Source organism: Coregonus lavaretus, assembly GCF_964263955.1.
Source record: "Coregonus lavaretus genome assembly, chromosome: 4".
NCBI classification, from domain to species: Eukaryota; Metazoa; Chordata; class Actinopteri; order Salmoniformes; family Salmonidae; genus Coregonus; species Coregonus lavaretus.
Window position 1 is genome coordinate 71,908,191 of NC_139991.1, and position 15,692 is coordinate 71,923,882.

General features: G+C 42.3%; 2 protein-coding genes across 2 annotated transcripts; both read right to left on the reverse strand.

The window, feature by feature from the left end:
- Positions 1 to 61: 61 nt before the first annotated feature.
- Positions 62 to 3,635, reverse strand: tex15 (testis expressed 15, meiosis and synapsis associated; the record flags this gene model as incomplete). Its single annotated transcript, XM_084159926.1, has 3 exons — positions 62 to 1,405; positions 1,580 to 1,629; positions 1,794 to 3,635. The coding sequence occupies 3 exons, from the start codon at positions 3,633 to 3,635 to the stop codon at positions 703 to 705; spliced, it is 2,595 nt and encodes an 864-aa protein (XP_084016052.1). The 3' UTR covers positions 62 to 702.
- A 6,204-nt stretch (positions 3,636 to 9,839) lies between these two features.
- On the reverse strand, positions 9,840 to 15,018 carry LOC311128000 (protein TASOR-like). The gene is made up of 5 exons (XM_084159927.1): positions 13,844 to 15,018; positions 13,384 to 13,564; positions 12,949 to 13,114; positions 10,931 to 11,168; positions 9,840 to 10,836 (listed from the first exon to the last, which is right to left on the reverse strand). Exons 2-5 carry the CDS (start codon positions 13,535 to 13,537, stop codon positions 10,684 to 10,686), a joined length of 711 nt encoding a protein of 236 aa, XP_084016053.1. The 5' UTR covers positions 13,538 to 13,564; positions 13,844 to 15,018; the 3' UTR covers positions 9,840 to 10,683.
- Between the last annotated feature and the right edge of the window lie 674 nt (positions 15,019 to 15,692).

Below are 15,692 nucleotides of genomic sequence, written 5' to 3' on the forward strand. Positions count from 1 at the left end.
TAAAAAATATTACTTATTTTGAGGTTTGTGTTGTGATGCACAAATGACAGCCACATTTATTGGATTTCTGCAAATATATTTTATTTGTCAGTTAACCTATACAAAATGTATTATTTTCTGCTGGGAAATAGTTATTAAGGGTTAAGTTAGCCAATTTTACACTTTATTACAAAACAAAGCCTCAAGCAGTAGCCTAAACATGACAAGCGCACACAATCCTGAGTAATGCAAACAAGCTAATAACCAAAAGGGGTCTTTAAAGTTTAAGAAAACACTTAAATAATATTATTTACAATTCGATATTACAAAATAACATTATAATCCACTTCGAGGAATAAGTTAAGAACACTTTATACAGTTCATTTTGGTCAGAAAATAGGACATTTTCAATCAGATATTGCTTATCAGCAATTGACAACGTGTTTGAGATTATATACAACAGAAATAGTTACAACAATAAAAAAGAATGTACAACAAACATGAAACAAATTAAATTAACTCCAAATAGTGAATTAAACATGAAATAAATTAACTCAAATCCTTTTGTTTCCAACTCCCCTTTGAGTTCCTCCTTTTTTGACTGATATTTGTTCCCTGACCCAGTTCAGTATTTAAACACGGAAACACCATCACTTCCTTATTTTCAAAAGGTCCTTATTTGCGTTACAAACCTGCTCCATAAAAGTTGACAAAGAAGCAGCACTACTCTATGTAGGGAGGAAATCTCCCTCTGTTATCAATAGTTGCTGTGGATAATTCAGGATTGGTAGTGGAATAGGTTTGACCATTCAGGAGGAAAAATGGGTAATTTATAGGAAGGGGCTCACATATGGGATGGACATTATTTGTAGTGCTGGCGAGAGGTGTGAGGGAGTGCAGAGATTGTTGTGCTGTATTTCCTGCTGGTACAGATGGAGGAGGAGAAGGCAGACTAGACCAGGAAGACGGATTAGTTTGCTCTGAGAGGACGGGCTCCCTGATGGGGGGATGACTATTATCCCCAACACCAATCCACAGAGGATGCAATGGCATCAGATCACTTCCTGTCATGTTCTGGATGTTCTGGGGATTATGGGGAATCCAGCTCATGGTCCACTGTTGCCCCCCATCTGATTTACTTCCCACCCCTCCCATTGAGGCAGGTAACTGGATCTGTGAGTTTGGCGCTGTCCCACTTTTACTAGTCGTCAGACAGGCCCTGATTTCAGGGTATGTTGGCACAGGTCGGGATAAGGAAGATGCAGGGATATTCCTCTCCATTGCTTGCGTATCACGTGACCTTTCACCCCAGTTTACTACCTGGCTCTTGACAAGCTTTTCTTGGTGTGTCCAAGCCTGGAAATGGGCTGCAGGGTTGCTTGGGGGTTTGGCCCAGTGGTATACATCTGGGTTATCCCTGTTAGGGCTTGAGTTGGAGTGGAAAAACAAGTTAGATGATAGATGTTTTTAATATGGTGGGAATACATTACATATAAATTGCTACTGTGTTAATTCATGTTTCGCTTCTGATACACAATGGAAATAACAGTGATCCCCTTCCTTGGCTTATTGACACAAACAAAAAATGTAATTTACTTACGATTTTGTGAGGTCTATTATCGGCATAGACCCATGTTGAGGATTTTTCTTCTGGAAAATAAAAACCATACAGCAATAAAAGCACAGTCTTATTGATCTCTTTTTACTAGTTTCAAAATCTCACCATGGGAAACATATTACTGAAGGCAATTTCAATTATTTGATATCATACATATGTAATTTCTATCCCCAAAAATGCAAATATATCAACAAACCTCAGCACAGCGAGTGTTCTCCATAGGCAGCCTCCCCTGACTCCGACCTCTGAATCTCTGTGCTGAGGTCCCTTTCTTAACCATGAGCTGGGTCCTCTTTGACACGCTTGTATGCAACAGTGAGACACCAGATTCGGTCACTCCATAGACAATTTGTGGATTTGCTTTCTTGTATTTCGCCTGCGGCTCATCTGACCCAGCCTGTTTCGCATCCCTCCACACCAGTATCTTTGAAGCGTCATACAGGATGTGTTCCATGCCAAACCAAGACATCTTGCTGACCATCGTGTTGCTGCAAGCTTTCAAATAGTAGATTTTCTCCTGAAGAAATCGGAACACCATGGCAAGGTGCTCAGCCTTTCCAACATCAAATCCGTCTTCCAACTTGTCTGCAGGAGTCTCGGTGAAAGTCGTCACAAGCCTCTGGACCCTCTGTAAACTTTCCACACTGTCGCCAAAATTGACCATGCAAGACAGTGGTACAGAGAGGAAGAAGCTCTCTATGTCTGAGGGATTTCGTAATGCAGCCTCAATCTCCAGCCTCTCTCTTTTGCTTTTGAGATACATGTAGTAAGACATTTCTGGGGCCCTTTTCAGCTGTTCATTCAATGTAGAGACAGCTAAATGGTACCTCTGCAATGCAATTGGGCCTTCGTTGATGAGGCTTTGTTGGAAAGAGGAATATAAAGAGGACTGCTGCTGAAATCCCACCTTCCCTTTAAAGAGTTCCCCATACAGGGTGGGATCGTACCACAGCAGACTCCTAAATGTAGATTGTCCACTCAAAAATCGCATCTTGTTATCTACAAATTGCCAGGCCTCCATCATTATCTGCAGTTCCAGGAAAGAATTCAATGCCTCGTACTTCAGTTCCATTGGTCCAGGAGGATGGTCCAGATATCGCTCTAAAATCTGATCCCTTGAGACGATAGTGCTATTGGCCTCAACATTCTGTTTTTTCTCAAAGTTTAAGATGAAGTACTGCATCATGACTTTGCATTCAGTTCGCAACGGGCAAAGTTCAACAAAGGAAGCTACTTTGTCTCCATGCTTTAGTGCGTTTGAGATATCAGCCACACTGAAGTTTCTATGAAAAGTCTTAGTGTTCAACCTTACAATGTGGCTTGTTGGCTTCTGGTTGTCTTTTTCTTTTGTTTGACAAAATTCAGAATTTTCAGGTTCTAATTCTGCTAGTGCTTTGAGCATGATCATGTTGTTTGCATCAAGAGTGCAATTTGGCTGTCTTTGCTGTTCTCTTAAGGCATACTTTTCTGCAATTGTAATCCCATGGTTAATGTCAGGTACACCTGTGGAGATTTCTGCTTCAGTTGTTTTCTTGTCCATGGGAGTTTGAGTGGACTTTTCAGGGACTTCCAACATGGAAGTGCTATCAGGGCTAATGCAAGGAATGCTATAATACTTTGTGTTGTTCCCTCTTGTTTGCTCCTTTTGTTCCTGTTCTTTACTATGATTCAGGTCATTCTCTGTGTTGATAATCGGAGTGCATATCTTTATTGGGAAAGGCATTGCATTAGGTCTCAGATTGCGCAACTCCACCCTGTCAAGGACAACCAGGGGAACTGGTTGCTCTGTATGGTCATTGACATTATTCTGGAGAGTTTCACAAATCTGTGGCAAATTCGTTGCAGTTTCACAGAGTGTATCTGATGTCTTTGGCTCTGGTTTTCTAACTATGGACTCAAAATTTGTCAAGTAATCTCTTAATTTAGTAATGAGTTTCACTTCCTTGGAGGGTTTGTCCAATTTGGTCTTCTTGTTCCAGTGGGTTGCAGTAATGTGTTCTATCTGATGTGTCTGCTTTCTCTGTCTCCATTTGACCATACTTGTGCTGCAAAACCTGAGCCATTTCTTTCCTGTGGTTTGGGTGTGTTTGAATTTAACTCACTGCCGCAAATAATCTTGATGGCAGCATCTAAGGGAAACTCCATGTTCTCAGAAGCTGAAATTATCTCTTTAGCAGGCGCCATATCACTGTTGGCCTCTTCCACCTCTTTGATAGAGTGGTGTATCAGCTTGTAATGCCTTTTCTTTCAGCAGATCCTCCTCCTGTTTTTAAACTCAGTTATCCCCTCATTGTCTTGACTTATAGCCACGATATTGGGGTATTTCGGTGGAGGTAATTTGTTCTGAGGAGAAGTGCAATTGCTCTGGGTTTCCTGAGATGTTTCTGTGTCATGTGGCTCGCCTTCATTGCAAGTTCTGCTTTTAGATCGATCCTTTGCTTCCTCAATGTGTTGAAGGTCTTCTACAAAGTTGCTCGCGGTGCTCCCAGAAGTAGATTTTGCAGCCTCTTCATTGACTATGTCTATGGTCGGCGAAGTTAAGGTTGTGTCAACAGCATCAGCCACCCCTGCTTTTCCTCGTTGATCTTTTCATTTCCATCTCTCATAGACATATTTGTTTCTAACTCTCTAGTTGGTGTCTTCAGATGTTTCTTCTCGAAACGATTACCTCTCAGAAGTTCATTATCATCTGAAGATATAGACTTTACAGCAGCATTGTGCACGTTGCTTTGACTGTTTATTCTGTTGTGATTGAATGTCCCCCAACGGTTTCTTCTCCTAAAATCTGTTATGGTCTTCATGATAGTGCTTTTTCTTGATTTTATGGGAACTCGCGTTGAGGTCTTTAAGTCGTCTGACACAGAAATGTTGAGAGATGCAACCTTTGATTTAAATTTATAACATGACTTGTGTTTCTTCTTTCTGGCATTTCTTGTGACCGTATTGGGGGAAATAGTTTTTTGTTTCAAGTTCCTATTTTTGTGGGGAACATTCAAACAGTATTTTGCCCTCTGCATAAATGGCTTCTGCATATGACCTGTAATGGCTTTATGGGAAGATCTCGATGTTTCTGAGTATGGAATGTCAGTGGTGGGTTTTTCAACGATAGATCTCTTCTTCACTCTTGAAGGTTGATGATTTCTCATTATCCTCACTGACGCATTTTCCTTCCCTTTGTATTTCTCTGCCATCATTTTGATTAGTTTGGCATTACGGGCCTGTGCTCTGTTGAAAGTGGTGTAGTAGGTGGTCGTTTTCAGAACACTCTCAATGGGTGTGTTTTCAGTGATAATGCTGTTGTTGCTAAGCTTTTCATTTTCCTGTACAGTTGGTGAGGCTTGAGTTCCTTGAGGGCATTCTGACACTGAAAATCTCTTGGACAGAGGGGGTGTTTCCGTGACAGAGGACAATTCTCTATCAGCATTTATTGTGATGCGAAGGTTACATCGCTCTCCCATGTCTACTTGGTTTGGGTTGCAGGACGGAAGGAGTGATTTATTGGTGTCCATAGGACTGTCTTTGCATTTTGGTTTAAGGTAATGTTTACCAGAAATTGAGCTTGATCCATTCTGATTAGTTGAAAGAAAGAGCTCACTGAGTTGCAGCCTGTTAAACAGGAAACTGTAGACTGTATCTTTGGCTTTTGAATCATCAGCCTGCCATTCCTCAGTATTATCAGCTATGTCATCACAGGTAGAAAATGTATTGGATTCATTTTGTTGATGTTGGCCAATTCCATAGCATTCTCTGTCTTTCTGCAAAAGCCTTTCATAATCTTGCCTTGACATGACTCCAGGACAGAAGACCTCGGCACTCATAACTTCCTCTGTTTCCGTACCACAAACCTCTTCACAAGCATTCATGATTTCAATATGGCTCTCATAAATGACTGGACACCTTGGTTTTGAGGGGTTTTCGTTCGCCATTGTGTCATCCACTGAATTTAGAGCATTTGTTTTATTTTCCTCTGCTAAGATTGGTTCACACTTCAGTTCTCTGCTCTGTCTGTTTCCCTCAGCGAATACAGGTACAATGTCTTGTTTTTTTTCATCTCTTACTGAATTTGGTTTGGAGTTTGCCTCTGTGTTCTGCCTGCTTGCATCAGAGTTTGCATTTAGAGCATCCTGAGGTTTTTGCTCTGTTACTGAGTTAAGATTGGACCTCACCTCTGTGTCCTGCCTGCTTTCAGAGGATGCAGTTTGGTTGACAGTCTGGGGATGGAATGGAATCTGTGAGTCATTTTTCATTACTGTTTCATCTTGTGGTTCCACAGTAATTTTGTGCACATCCTCTTCAGTTTCTGTGAGACATGTAGTGGTGGGTTCAGGGCTGCAAAGGTTTATGTCCTCCGGTTCCATAATGCCTGTGTTCCTCTCAAGTTGGAGGGCCACGTTTTCCTCCACAGCCCCACAGACAATTGATGGATTATGGGCTGAGATTTCTGGGATAGGTTTAGAATTCTGATCACCATTTGTGGTGTTCTGGGGCAGATTGTGTTGTTTCACCTGCTGCTGCATGTATACACCCCTGTTGCACATCTCCACTGTGTCTGTGCTGGACAAGCAAATATTTATACTTCCTGGTTTACATAGCCACCCAGGGTCTGCTGTGGTGACCTTGTCATTTTGATTGAGTAGACACCTGGACTTCTGAAAATAGGTAGCATAAAAATTGGTTCTCTCTAATAATGTATTTTTCTCATCAAATGACAGATGTTGTAGAGAACCAATTTTTTCCTTCCTCTCCTCCTTGGTCAGATGAAAATATGGAGAATACTTCTGGAACTTCATTTTAAGCATTCTATTTGATGGCTGATTCTCAGTTGTAGGTATCACAGAGGAAGGAGCTGAACTATTCTCAAAAGGAGTAGTAGAACCACCTCTTGGTGAATCAGGATGGCATGGTTTTGGATCATTCTTAATGCCAGTTTCCCTGAGCTTTTTCTCCTGCTTTGGTACATCTTGGAGATTCTCATGCTCTGGCTTCACGGTCAATTTGCAGACAGAGGTACCTGTTTGTTGACCTCTCTCTGACTCCATTGAAATCGATCTCTGGATGTTGTTAGTTTCTCGTGCCGACAATCTGGGATCCTTAATCACACGTGAAGAATAAACTATAGTAGAGAGCGGTTCCAACGCACCTGTTGCAGATGTAGACTGTCGCCGTAAGTTATCCTGGTTCGTGGACAGGGTGTTTGGAACTTGTTGACAAGACAGGACTTGGTTACCTGAGTGGAGTTTATTATGGTCAATTTGAGCTGTTCCAGCATGGCTTGGGATCTGTAAATGCATAGGGTAAGTAACCAGTCCATTGTCTTCCAGGAATGAAATTGAACCAGTGAATGGTGGTGGTAAATTAGGTGTCCAGGAACTAAAGGTTGATGGAGGCGGTGGGGGCTGGACACAGGAACTAAAGGGTGGTGGAGGTTGGACACAGGAACTAAAGGGTGATGGAGGCTGGACACAGGAACTAAAAGGTGATGGAGGTTGGACACAGGAACTAAAGGGTGGTGGAGGTTGGACACAGGAACTAAAGGGTAGTGGAGGCGGTGGGGGCTGGACACAGGAACTAAAGGGTGATGGAGGTTGGACACAGGAACTAAAGGGTAGTGGAGGCGGTGGGGGCTGGACACAGGAACTAAAGGGTAGTGGAGGCGGTGGGGGCTGGACACAGGAACTAAAGGGTGATGGAGGTTGGACACAGGAACTAAAGGGTAGTGGAGGCTGGACACAGGAACTAAAGGGTGATGGAGGCTGGACACAGGAACTAAAAGGTGATGAAGGCTGGACACAAGAACTACAGGGTGGTGGAGGTTGGACACAGGAACTAAAGGGTGATGGGGGCTGGTTGCTGGAACTTATGGGCGGTGGAGGTGGTGGGGGCAGGTCGCAAGGACTAATGGGTAGTGGAGGTGGTGGGGGTTGGTCGCAGGGACTAATGGGTAGTGGAGGCGGTGGGGGTTGGTCGCTGCCATTGTGATACAATTGGTCTGAGATTGATGGGATGTTTTGGAAGTTCTGTTGATCAGCTCTTTGGAATGGGGGGTTTGTTCCAAGTCCCTGAGATCTGTATCCAGGCGTTGGACTTTCAGTTGTCCCAAAATGTTTGAATGTCACAGTTGCATTCTGACCTCTCCCCACTCTTTGAGCCACTGTGCAGGTCTCCAAACATGCCACTGAATCTGGGAAGGATGAAACAAAACAATTATTAATACTACATAGCCTATAGTTTGTGTATATTAAAAATAAAACATGGATCGTCAGCTGATGAATATGCTGGAATGAACCTAGTAATTTAAACACTTCATCTGGTTATCGTAATTCCATACCCTTTGTCTTTGGCCCCAGTTTTACAGATGGAACTAGAGTGCTAGTCAGATAAGTGTTTACAGCAGGAACCAATGAAACCATAGCATATGGCAAACATTGCCTTGGTCTCCATTGTAGCTCCTGGTTTTCGTTGTAGTCAAACAGGAACACCTGTAAACAGAGAATGTGTCAAGTCATGGTCATATGGTCACATAAGAAGTCATGACCAAGAGCAGCTTTCTCTAAAGGAGTGAACTTTAAAATATATTTATGTACTGTATATGCACACACAGAGTGTACAAAACATTAGGAACACATGCTCTTTCCATGACATAGACTGACCAGGTGAATACAGGTGAAAGCTATGATCCCTTATTGGTGTCACCTGTTAAATCCACTTCAATCTGTGTAGATGAAGGGGAGGAGACAGGTTAAAGAAGGATTTTTAAGCCTTGAGACATGGATTGTGTATGTGTGCCATTCAGAGGGTGAATGGGCAAGACAAAATATTTAAGTGCCGTTGAACAAGGTATGGTAGTAGGTGTCAGGAGCACCGGTTTGAGTCTGTCAAGAACTGCAATGCTGCTGCGGGACGCATTGGAGTCTGTGGGACGCATTGGAGTCAACATGGGCCAGCATCCCTGCGGAACGCTTTTGACACCTTGTAGTCCATGCCCTGACAAATTGAGGCTGTTCTGACGGCAAAAGGGGGTGCAACTCAATATTAGGAAGATGTTCCTAATATTTTGTACACTCATATACATATACACTACCGGTCAAAAGTTTTAGAACACCTACTCATTCAAGGGTTTTTCTTTATTTTTACTATTTTCTATATTGTAGAATAATAGTGAAGACATCAAAACTATGAAATAACACATATGGAATCATGTAGTAACCAAAAAAGTGTTAAATATAATTGAAAAATATATTTTATATTTGAGATTCTTCAAATAGCCACCCTTTGATTTGATGACAGCATTGCACACTCTTGGCATTCTCTCAACCAGCTTAATGAGGTAGTCACCTGGAATGCATTTCAATTAACAGGTGTGCCTTCTTAAAAGTTCATTTGTGGAATTTATTTCCTTCTTAATGCGTTTGAGGCAATCAGTTGTGTGGGGGGGGGGGGGGCAAGAACAGCTCAAATCAGCAAATTGAAATGACAGTCCATCATTACTTTAAAACATGAAGGTCAGTCAATACGGAACATTTCAAGAACTTTGAAAGTTTCTTTAAGTACAGTCGCAAAAACCATCAAGCGCTATGATGAAACTGTCTCATGAGGACCGCCACAGGAATGGAAGACCCAGAGTTAACTCTGCTACAGAGAATAAGTTCATTAGAGTTACCAGCCTCAGAAATTGCAGCCCAAATAAATGCTTCACAGAGTTCAAGTAACGGACACATCTCAACATCAACTGTTCAGAGGGGACTGTGTGAATCAGGCCTTCATGGTCGAATTTCTGCAAAGAAACCACTACTAAAAGACACCAATAAGAAGAAGAGACTTGCTTGGGCCAAGAAACACGAGCAATGGACCTTTGGTCTGGAGTCCAAATTGGAGATTTTTGGTTCCAACCGCCGTGTCTTTGTGAGACGTGGTGTGGGTGAACGGATGATCTCCGCATGTGTATGTTCCACCGTAAAGCATGGAGGAGGAGGTGTGGGGGTGCTTTGTGGTGACACTGTCTGTGATTTATTTAGAATTCAAGGCACACTTAACCAGCATGGCTACCCCAGCATTCTGCAGCGATACGCCTCCCATTAGGTTTGGGCTTAGTGGGACTATCATTTGTTTTTCAACAGGACAATGACCCAACACACCACCAGGCTGTGTAAGGGCTATTTGACCAAGAAGGAGATGACCTGCCTCCACAATCCCCCGACCTCAACCCAATTGAGATGGTTTGGGATGAGTCGGACCGCAAGTTCTTCCATACCGATCTCAACAAACCATTTCTGTATGGATCTCGCTTTGTGCACAGGGGCATTGTCATGCTGAAACAGGAAAGGGCCTTACCCAAACTGTTGCCAAAAAGTTGGAAGCACAGAATCATCTAGAATGTAATTGTATGCTGTTGCGTAAAGATTTCCCTTCACCGGAACTAAGGGGCCTAGCCCGAACCATGAAAAACAGCCCCAGACCATTATCCCTCCTACACCAAACTTTACAGTTGGCACTATGCATTCGGGCAGGTAGCGTTCTCCTGGCATCCGCCAAATTCAGATTAGTTCATTTGACTACCAGGTGGTGAAGCATGATTCATCACTCCAGAGAACGCGTTTCCACTGCTCCAGAGTCCAATAGCGACAAGCTTTACACCACTCCGGCCGATGCTTGGCATTGCGTATGGTGATCTTAGGCTTGTGTGCGGCTGCTCGGGCATGGAAACCCATTTTATGAAGCTCCCGACGAACAGTTCTTGTGCTGACGTTGTTTCCAGAGGCAGTTTGGAACTCGATAGTGAGTGTTACAACTGAGGACAGATGATTTTCACGCACTTCTCACTTCAGCACTCGACGCTCACGTTCTGTGAGCTTTTGTGGCCTACCATTTCGCGGCTGAAATAGCCCAATCCACTAATTTGAAGCGGTGTCCACATACTTTTGTATATATAGTGTATATTATATAAAAGATAGAGAATGTCAGTGCAGAAAGATAGAGAGGTTGTGTCAAAAGGCAGCAAGCGGGATTTTAACCAATGCTGACACCATAGACGTGTGCTAGAGGCTGCAGCTTTAACACTAGACCAGCCAACCAGGCCACTAAAGGTGCTAACTTACAGATGAGCTCAAAACTTGCTGAGACAAGGTGTCCCGAGGGACAGCGGGGTCTTTGGACACGTGACAATCGTAATTCACCGTTGGATCATGTGTGCTGTTCCTTCCGTAACATGGAGTTACTTTTTTCACCTTGCCAAAGAGAACCTATGGAGAACAAAAAAAGGAGAAAAGTATGTTTTACTTCCTTAATGAATAGAAATAACAACAATGATCATTTTGACAACTATTTTCATCTAACCTTGAAAATTATGAGGATTTTTCCAGCAGGTGTGTTGCCGCTGATATTTTTCAGGGCCACATCAGCATGCCTGTGCAAATAGACTCCATATGACGCGTTTCCCAGAGCGTGTTGGTCCGTGTTCTCAACCTTCAGTCCGTGTTGATAAATATGTTTCGCTTTTTGGTCAGAGGTGACAAAAAAACAGAACCTCTCCTCCATTTCTCTGACGTGTCTATCCTTTAAACGCATTTCAGATCTGAGAAATAGGGACATCAAATCAAATCAAATGTTATTGGTCACATACACATTTTTAGCAGATGTTATTGCGAATGTAGCGAAATGCTTGTATATGGAAGCAAATTACAGGTCGACAGGGTTATGTGATTCACACACTGTCCTGAAATGAAAAACACCAACTCTACATATATAAGTGATCCCCTCATTAGGCAATTTAGAGATGCTGCAAAGTAGACATAAAAAGATAATTGGTAAAACTAGGAAATTATGAATGTGCAATTTCCACACACAGGCATACTTCAACTTCAAAGAGAACACTCGATAGGGGATAACAACACCCTCTTTACTTGATAGGGGATCACAACACCCTCTTTACTTGACAGGGGATTACAACACCCTCTTTACTTGATAGGTGATTACAACACCCTCTTTACTTGATAGGGGATAACAACACCCTCTTTACTTGACAGGGGATAACAACACCCTCTTTACTTGACAGGGGATAACAACACCCTCTTTACTTGACAGGGGATAACAACACCCTCTTTACTTGACAGGGGATAACAACACCCTCTTTACTTGACAGGGGATAACAACACCCTCTTTACTTGACAGGGGATAACAACACCCTCTTTACTTGACAGGGGATAACAACACCCTCTTTACTTGACAGGGGATAACAACACCCTCTTTACTTGACAGGGGATAACAACACCCTCTTTACTTGACAGGGGATAACAACACCCTCTTTACTTGACAGGGGATAACAACACCCTCTTTACTTGACAGGGGATAACAACACCCTCTTTACTTGACAGGGGATAACAACACCCTCTTTACTTGACAGGGGATAACAACACCCTCTTTACTTGACAGGGGATAACAACACCCTCTTTACTTGACAGGGGATAACAACACCCTCTTTACTTGACAGGGGATAACAACACCCTCTTTACTTGACAGGGGATAACAACACCCTCTTTACTTGACAGGGGATAACAACACCCTCTTTACTTGACAGGGGATAACAACACCCTCTTTACTTGACAGGGGATAACAACACCCTCTTTACTTGACAGGGGATAACAACACCCTCTTTACTTGACAGGGGATAACAACACCCTCTTTACTTGACAGGGGATAACAACACCCTCTTTACTTGACAGGGGATAACAACACCCTCTTTACTTGACAGGGGATAACAACACCCTCTTTACTTGACAGGGGATAACAACACCCTCTTTACTTGACAGGGGATAACAACACCCTCTTTACTTGACAGGGGATAACAACACCCTCTTTACTTGACAGGGGATAACAACACCCTCTTTACTTGACAGGGGATAACAACACCCTCTTTACTTGACAGGGGATAACAACACCCTCTTTACTTGACAGGGGATAACAACACCCTCTTTAGAGGATGATAACAAAGCGATAAAACAGGATATTAGATAGTTTTTCAGTCCTCTGAGGGTTTCACACAGTACACGATGCAGTCCCGACACCTACTCATACTTCTGCATATTTTCTACACATACCATAATATACATCAGTGGAGGCTGCTGAGGGGAGGACGGCTCATAGTAATCGCTGGAATGGAGTCAATGGAATGGTATCAACCACATATGTTTGATTCCATTCCAGCCATTATTATGAGGTTTCCTCCCCACAGCAGCCTCAACTGATATACATATTCATATCATATTTCAGTACAGAGGTATATATGCATATAGTACATGCATGCAGTTCTTGTGTAGAGATGCACTAACGCCATTGAACAACATGTTGACTGTCACCTTTTTTCAGAGAACTGTCGCAGAAGCTCCTCGTTGTGTATTAGCGTGACATCATCCCACTGCAAGCTGAGGGATATCTCCTTGCCCATGTCCAATCGGGACTCGTTCAGAGTTGATTGTATCAGACTATAGTCCCTGCTCTCTTTGAGGCAGGGATCCAAAAGAGCTGGTCAAAAAGAGATGCAAACGGACAGGACTACATGTAATTCAGCAATCCAACAAAAATAATTGTCAAAACTCAATTTTTATTCACAAATCAATAGTTTTATCATTATTGTTATTGTTGATAATAAATTGAATTTATATCACACTTTTTCAAGTGCTAAAAGCATTGTAGGGAGTGGCACATACTTTATGAGCTATCATGCTTGTTGAGATTATATTGTTCAGATTATATTAACATGGGTTTTGAATGTGATTATTTGTCTCTCATACCTTTTCCATCTCCCCTCTTCCTCCTAGGAATGGTGAAATTCCTCAGGGCCGGAGTCCCTATTGCCTGGGAAGAGCTCAGTGTCGAAGCCCCTATTGCCTGGGAAGAGCTTCGGGATCGAAATGCCATCTCTCTCTTGCTACCGAGTGTCTCCATGGTGCTGGCCTAATCCAGAACATCACCCTGTTAAAAGTCCACAGGTCAGATTACAGCCAAGAGGACCCAAACAACTTCTTCTTACTAGAAAACTGTTCAACACCATTTTGTACTTTCTAAATCTGGAATGCTGTCATGGCATGTTTTTGTATGAGGCACACTTCCCCATTTCTGAGTAACACGATAACTTGATTGCGCAAGCATTCAAAAAAATTCCCAGCGGCAACTGCCAATTAGTATGTTGTTAAGTCAACTTTCTTCCCCATTTCCAAACAATGATTAGTGCCAATGCTCAGGTATACTTACGGTTTGCATATCCAATCCTGTGTAGTGGTGGTATTTACCCTCATTCATGGAGATACAGTGTACTCTACTGATTTACAACTAACTGGATTCACAGTAGAATAACAAGGGGCCCGTAACGGCTACCTTATCTCTCAGATTGTTCAATGATCTACCTCAGCTCACGCAAAATCATTTGTTTTCTTCCTTGTCGAGGGCACAGTCACAGGCACATGCTTGAGCGGATCAGAATCTGAATGTAAATATGTGTAGTTCTAATATCTCACCCAGTCTCAATAATGTCAGGGTCTACCCAGTCCTGGAACATGTATGGTGAATCCAAAGTCACTGTGTTGTCTCAGTTGACCTTTAACCTTCCCTTACTGCTCTGATAAGTCTCTCAACCCCCATTTGCTTGTTTTAACATCATGTGACCCGCGTGACCATATACAGACAATATTGCGTCCTTCTGTGACTTCTCTAAGACCTTACATAGCTACGTAGGCTATAAAATAATTTTGGAGCAAAACAGGTTCAACTTGACAGATTCAATTTGAGGCCAAAGGTTGTACAACACTGGAAATAAGCCAAATTGGTTAATACAGACAGATCGTAAACTACCCTTACAGAAAAACCACATGATTTCACATGTGGAAAATCACATGCTTTCACGTGAAATTTCACGTGAAGTCATGTGAAAACATGTGTTTTTGGAACACTTCACGTGATCACATGTGAAAACATGTTGCTTTACATGTTATCACATTACATGTTTTCCATAAGGGTAAACTTGCTTTAAAGTCAAATGAAAGGTTTGCTTCTATGTAATAAGCTTCAACTGAGCAGCAACAAATCTGCTATGACCCATACTCCAAAACCTGTTGGATAAATATCTCCGGAAATGGAACAGTGATATGGATCTGTGTGTGAGCCTTCCCACATAGCCTCTGACGCAAGGAACCACTCAAAAACAGAAATCACTCAAACATAGTTCTGCAGTCTTTAAAGACTGTTACCTTTTAATTCGATATTTTAACCAAAGTAAACAATTCTCCCAAAAATATGAAGAAGTAGGTAGTCCAGTCACAACAGATGTACGTCCAACGCTAAAATGAAGAAGTAAGCAGTCTTAGGTTCTAGTTTTTTTTACTGGAAATGTCAAAAGTGAGGTCAGCCTCACAGGACTGGTTTCATGTGTGTGAAACAAGTACTGCACAGACTGTTCTTTGACAATCAGATGGCAAACAAGTTTGATGGCAAACAAGTTTGATGGCAAACAAGTATGGCAGTTTTTTTAATTTTTTTTTAACCCTTGTTCTTCCTGAATACTTTTCGACCATGAACCTTGTGGCATGCATTCCAACAGCTTCATCTATGAGGCTGGTTGAAACTGGCATGAAGCAGTTTCACCCAGACTACCCACACTATCTTTACTGACCACTTTTTGGACTCTCTTTTGATTCATCACATACTCTGCTACTGTTTATCTATCATTTTGCCTAGGCACTTTATCCCTACCTAAATGTACATATCTACCTCAATTACCTCGTACCCCTGCAGATCGACTCGGTACTGGTACCCCGTGTATATAGCCAAGTTATCGTTACTCATTGTATATTTATTCCTTGTGTTATTATCTTTCTATAATCTTTCTATTTTTCTCTCTGCATTGTTGGGAAGGACCGCAAGCATTTCATTGTTAGTCTACATCTGTTGTTAACGAAGCATGTTACAAATACAACTTGATTTGAAATGACTTGGAAGGAATAGGCACGCCTCTCGCTTCACATTAAAAACCTGTTGTTCTATTTTCGAATTCATGTTTTAAACGTCACGTTTTGAGTGAGAGTCGTGCCTACTCCTTCCAGAATGC

Coding starts and splice junctions, on each gene's coding strand:
- LOC311128000 (XM_084159927.1), bottom strand. CDS start 13,537: ATGGAGACACTCGGTAGCAAGAGAGAGATGGCATTTCGATCCCGAAGC. Junction 13,115..13,383: donor GAAGAGGGGAGATGGAAAAG/GTATGAGAGACA, acceptor CTTTTTGACCAG/CTCTTTTGGATCCCTGCCTC. Junction 10,837..10,930: donor AAATCCTCATAATTTTCAAG/GTTAGATGAAAA, acceptor TGTTCTCCATAG/GTTCTCTTTGGCAAGGTGAA.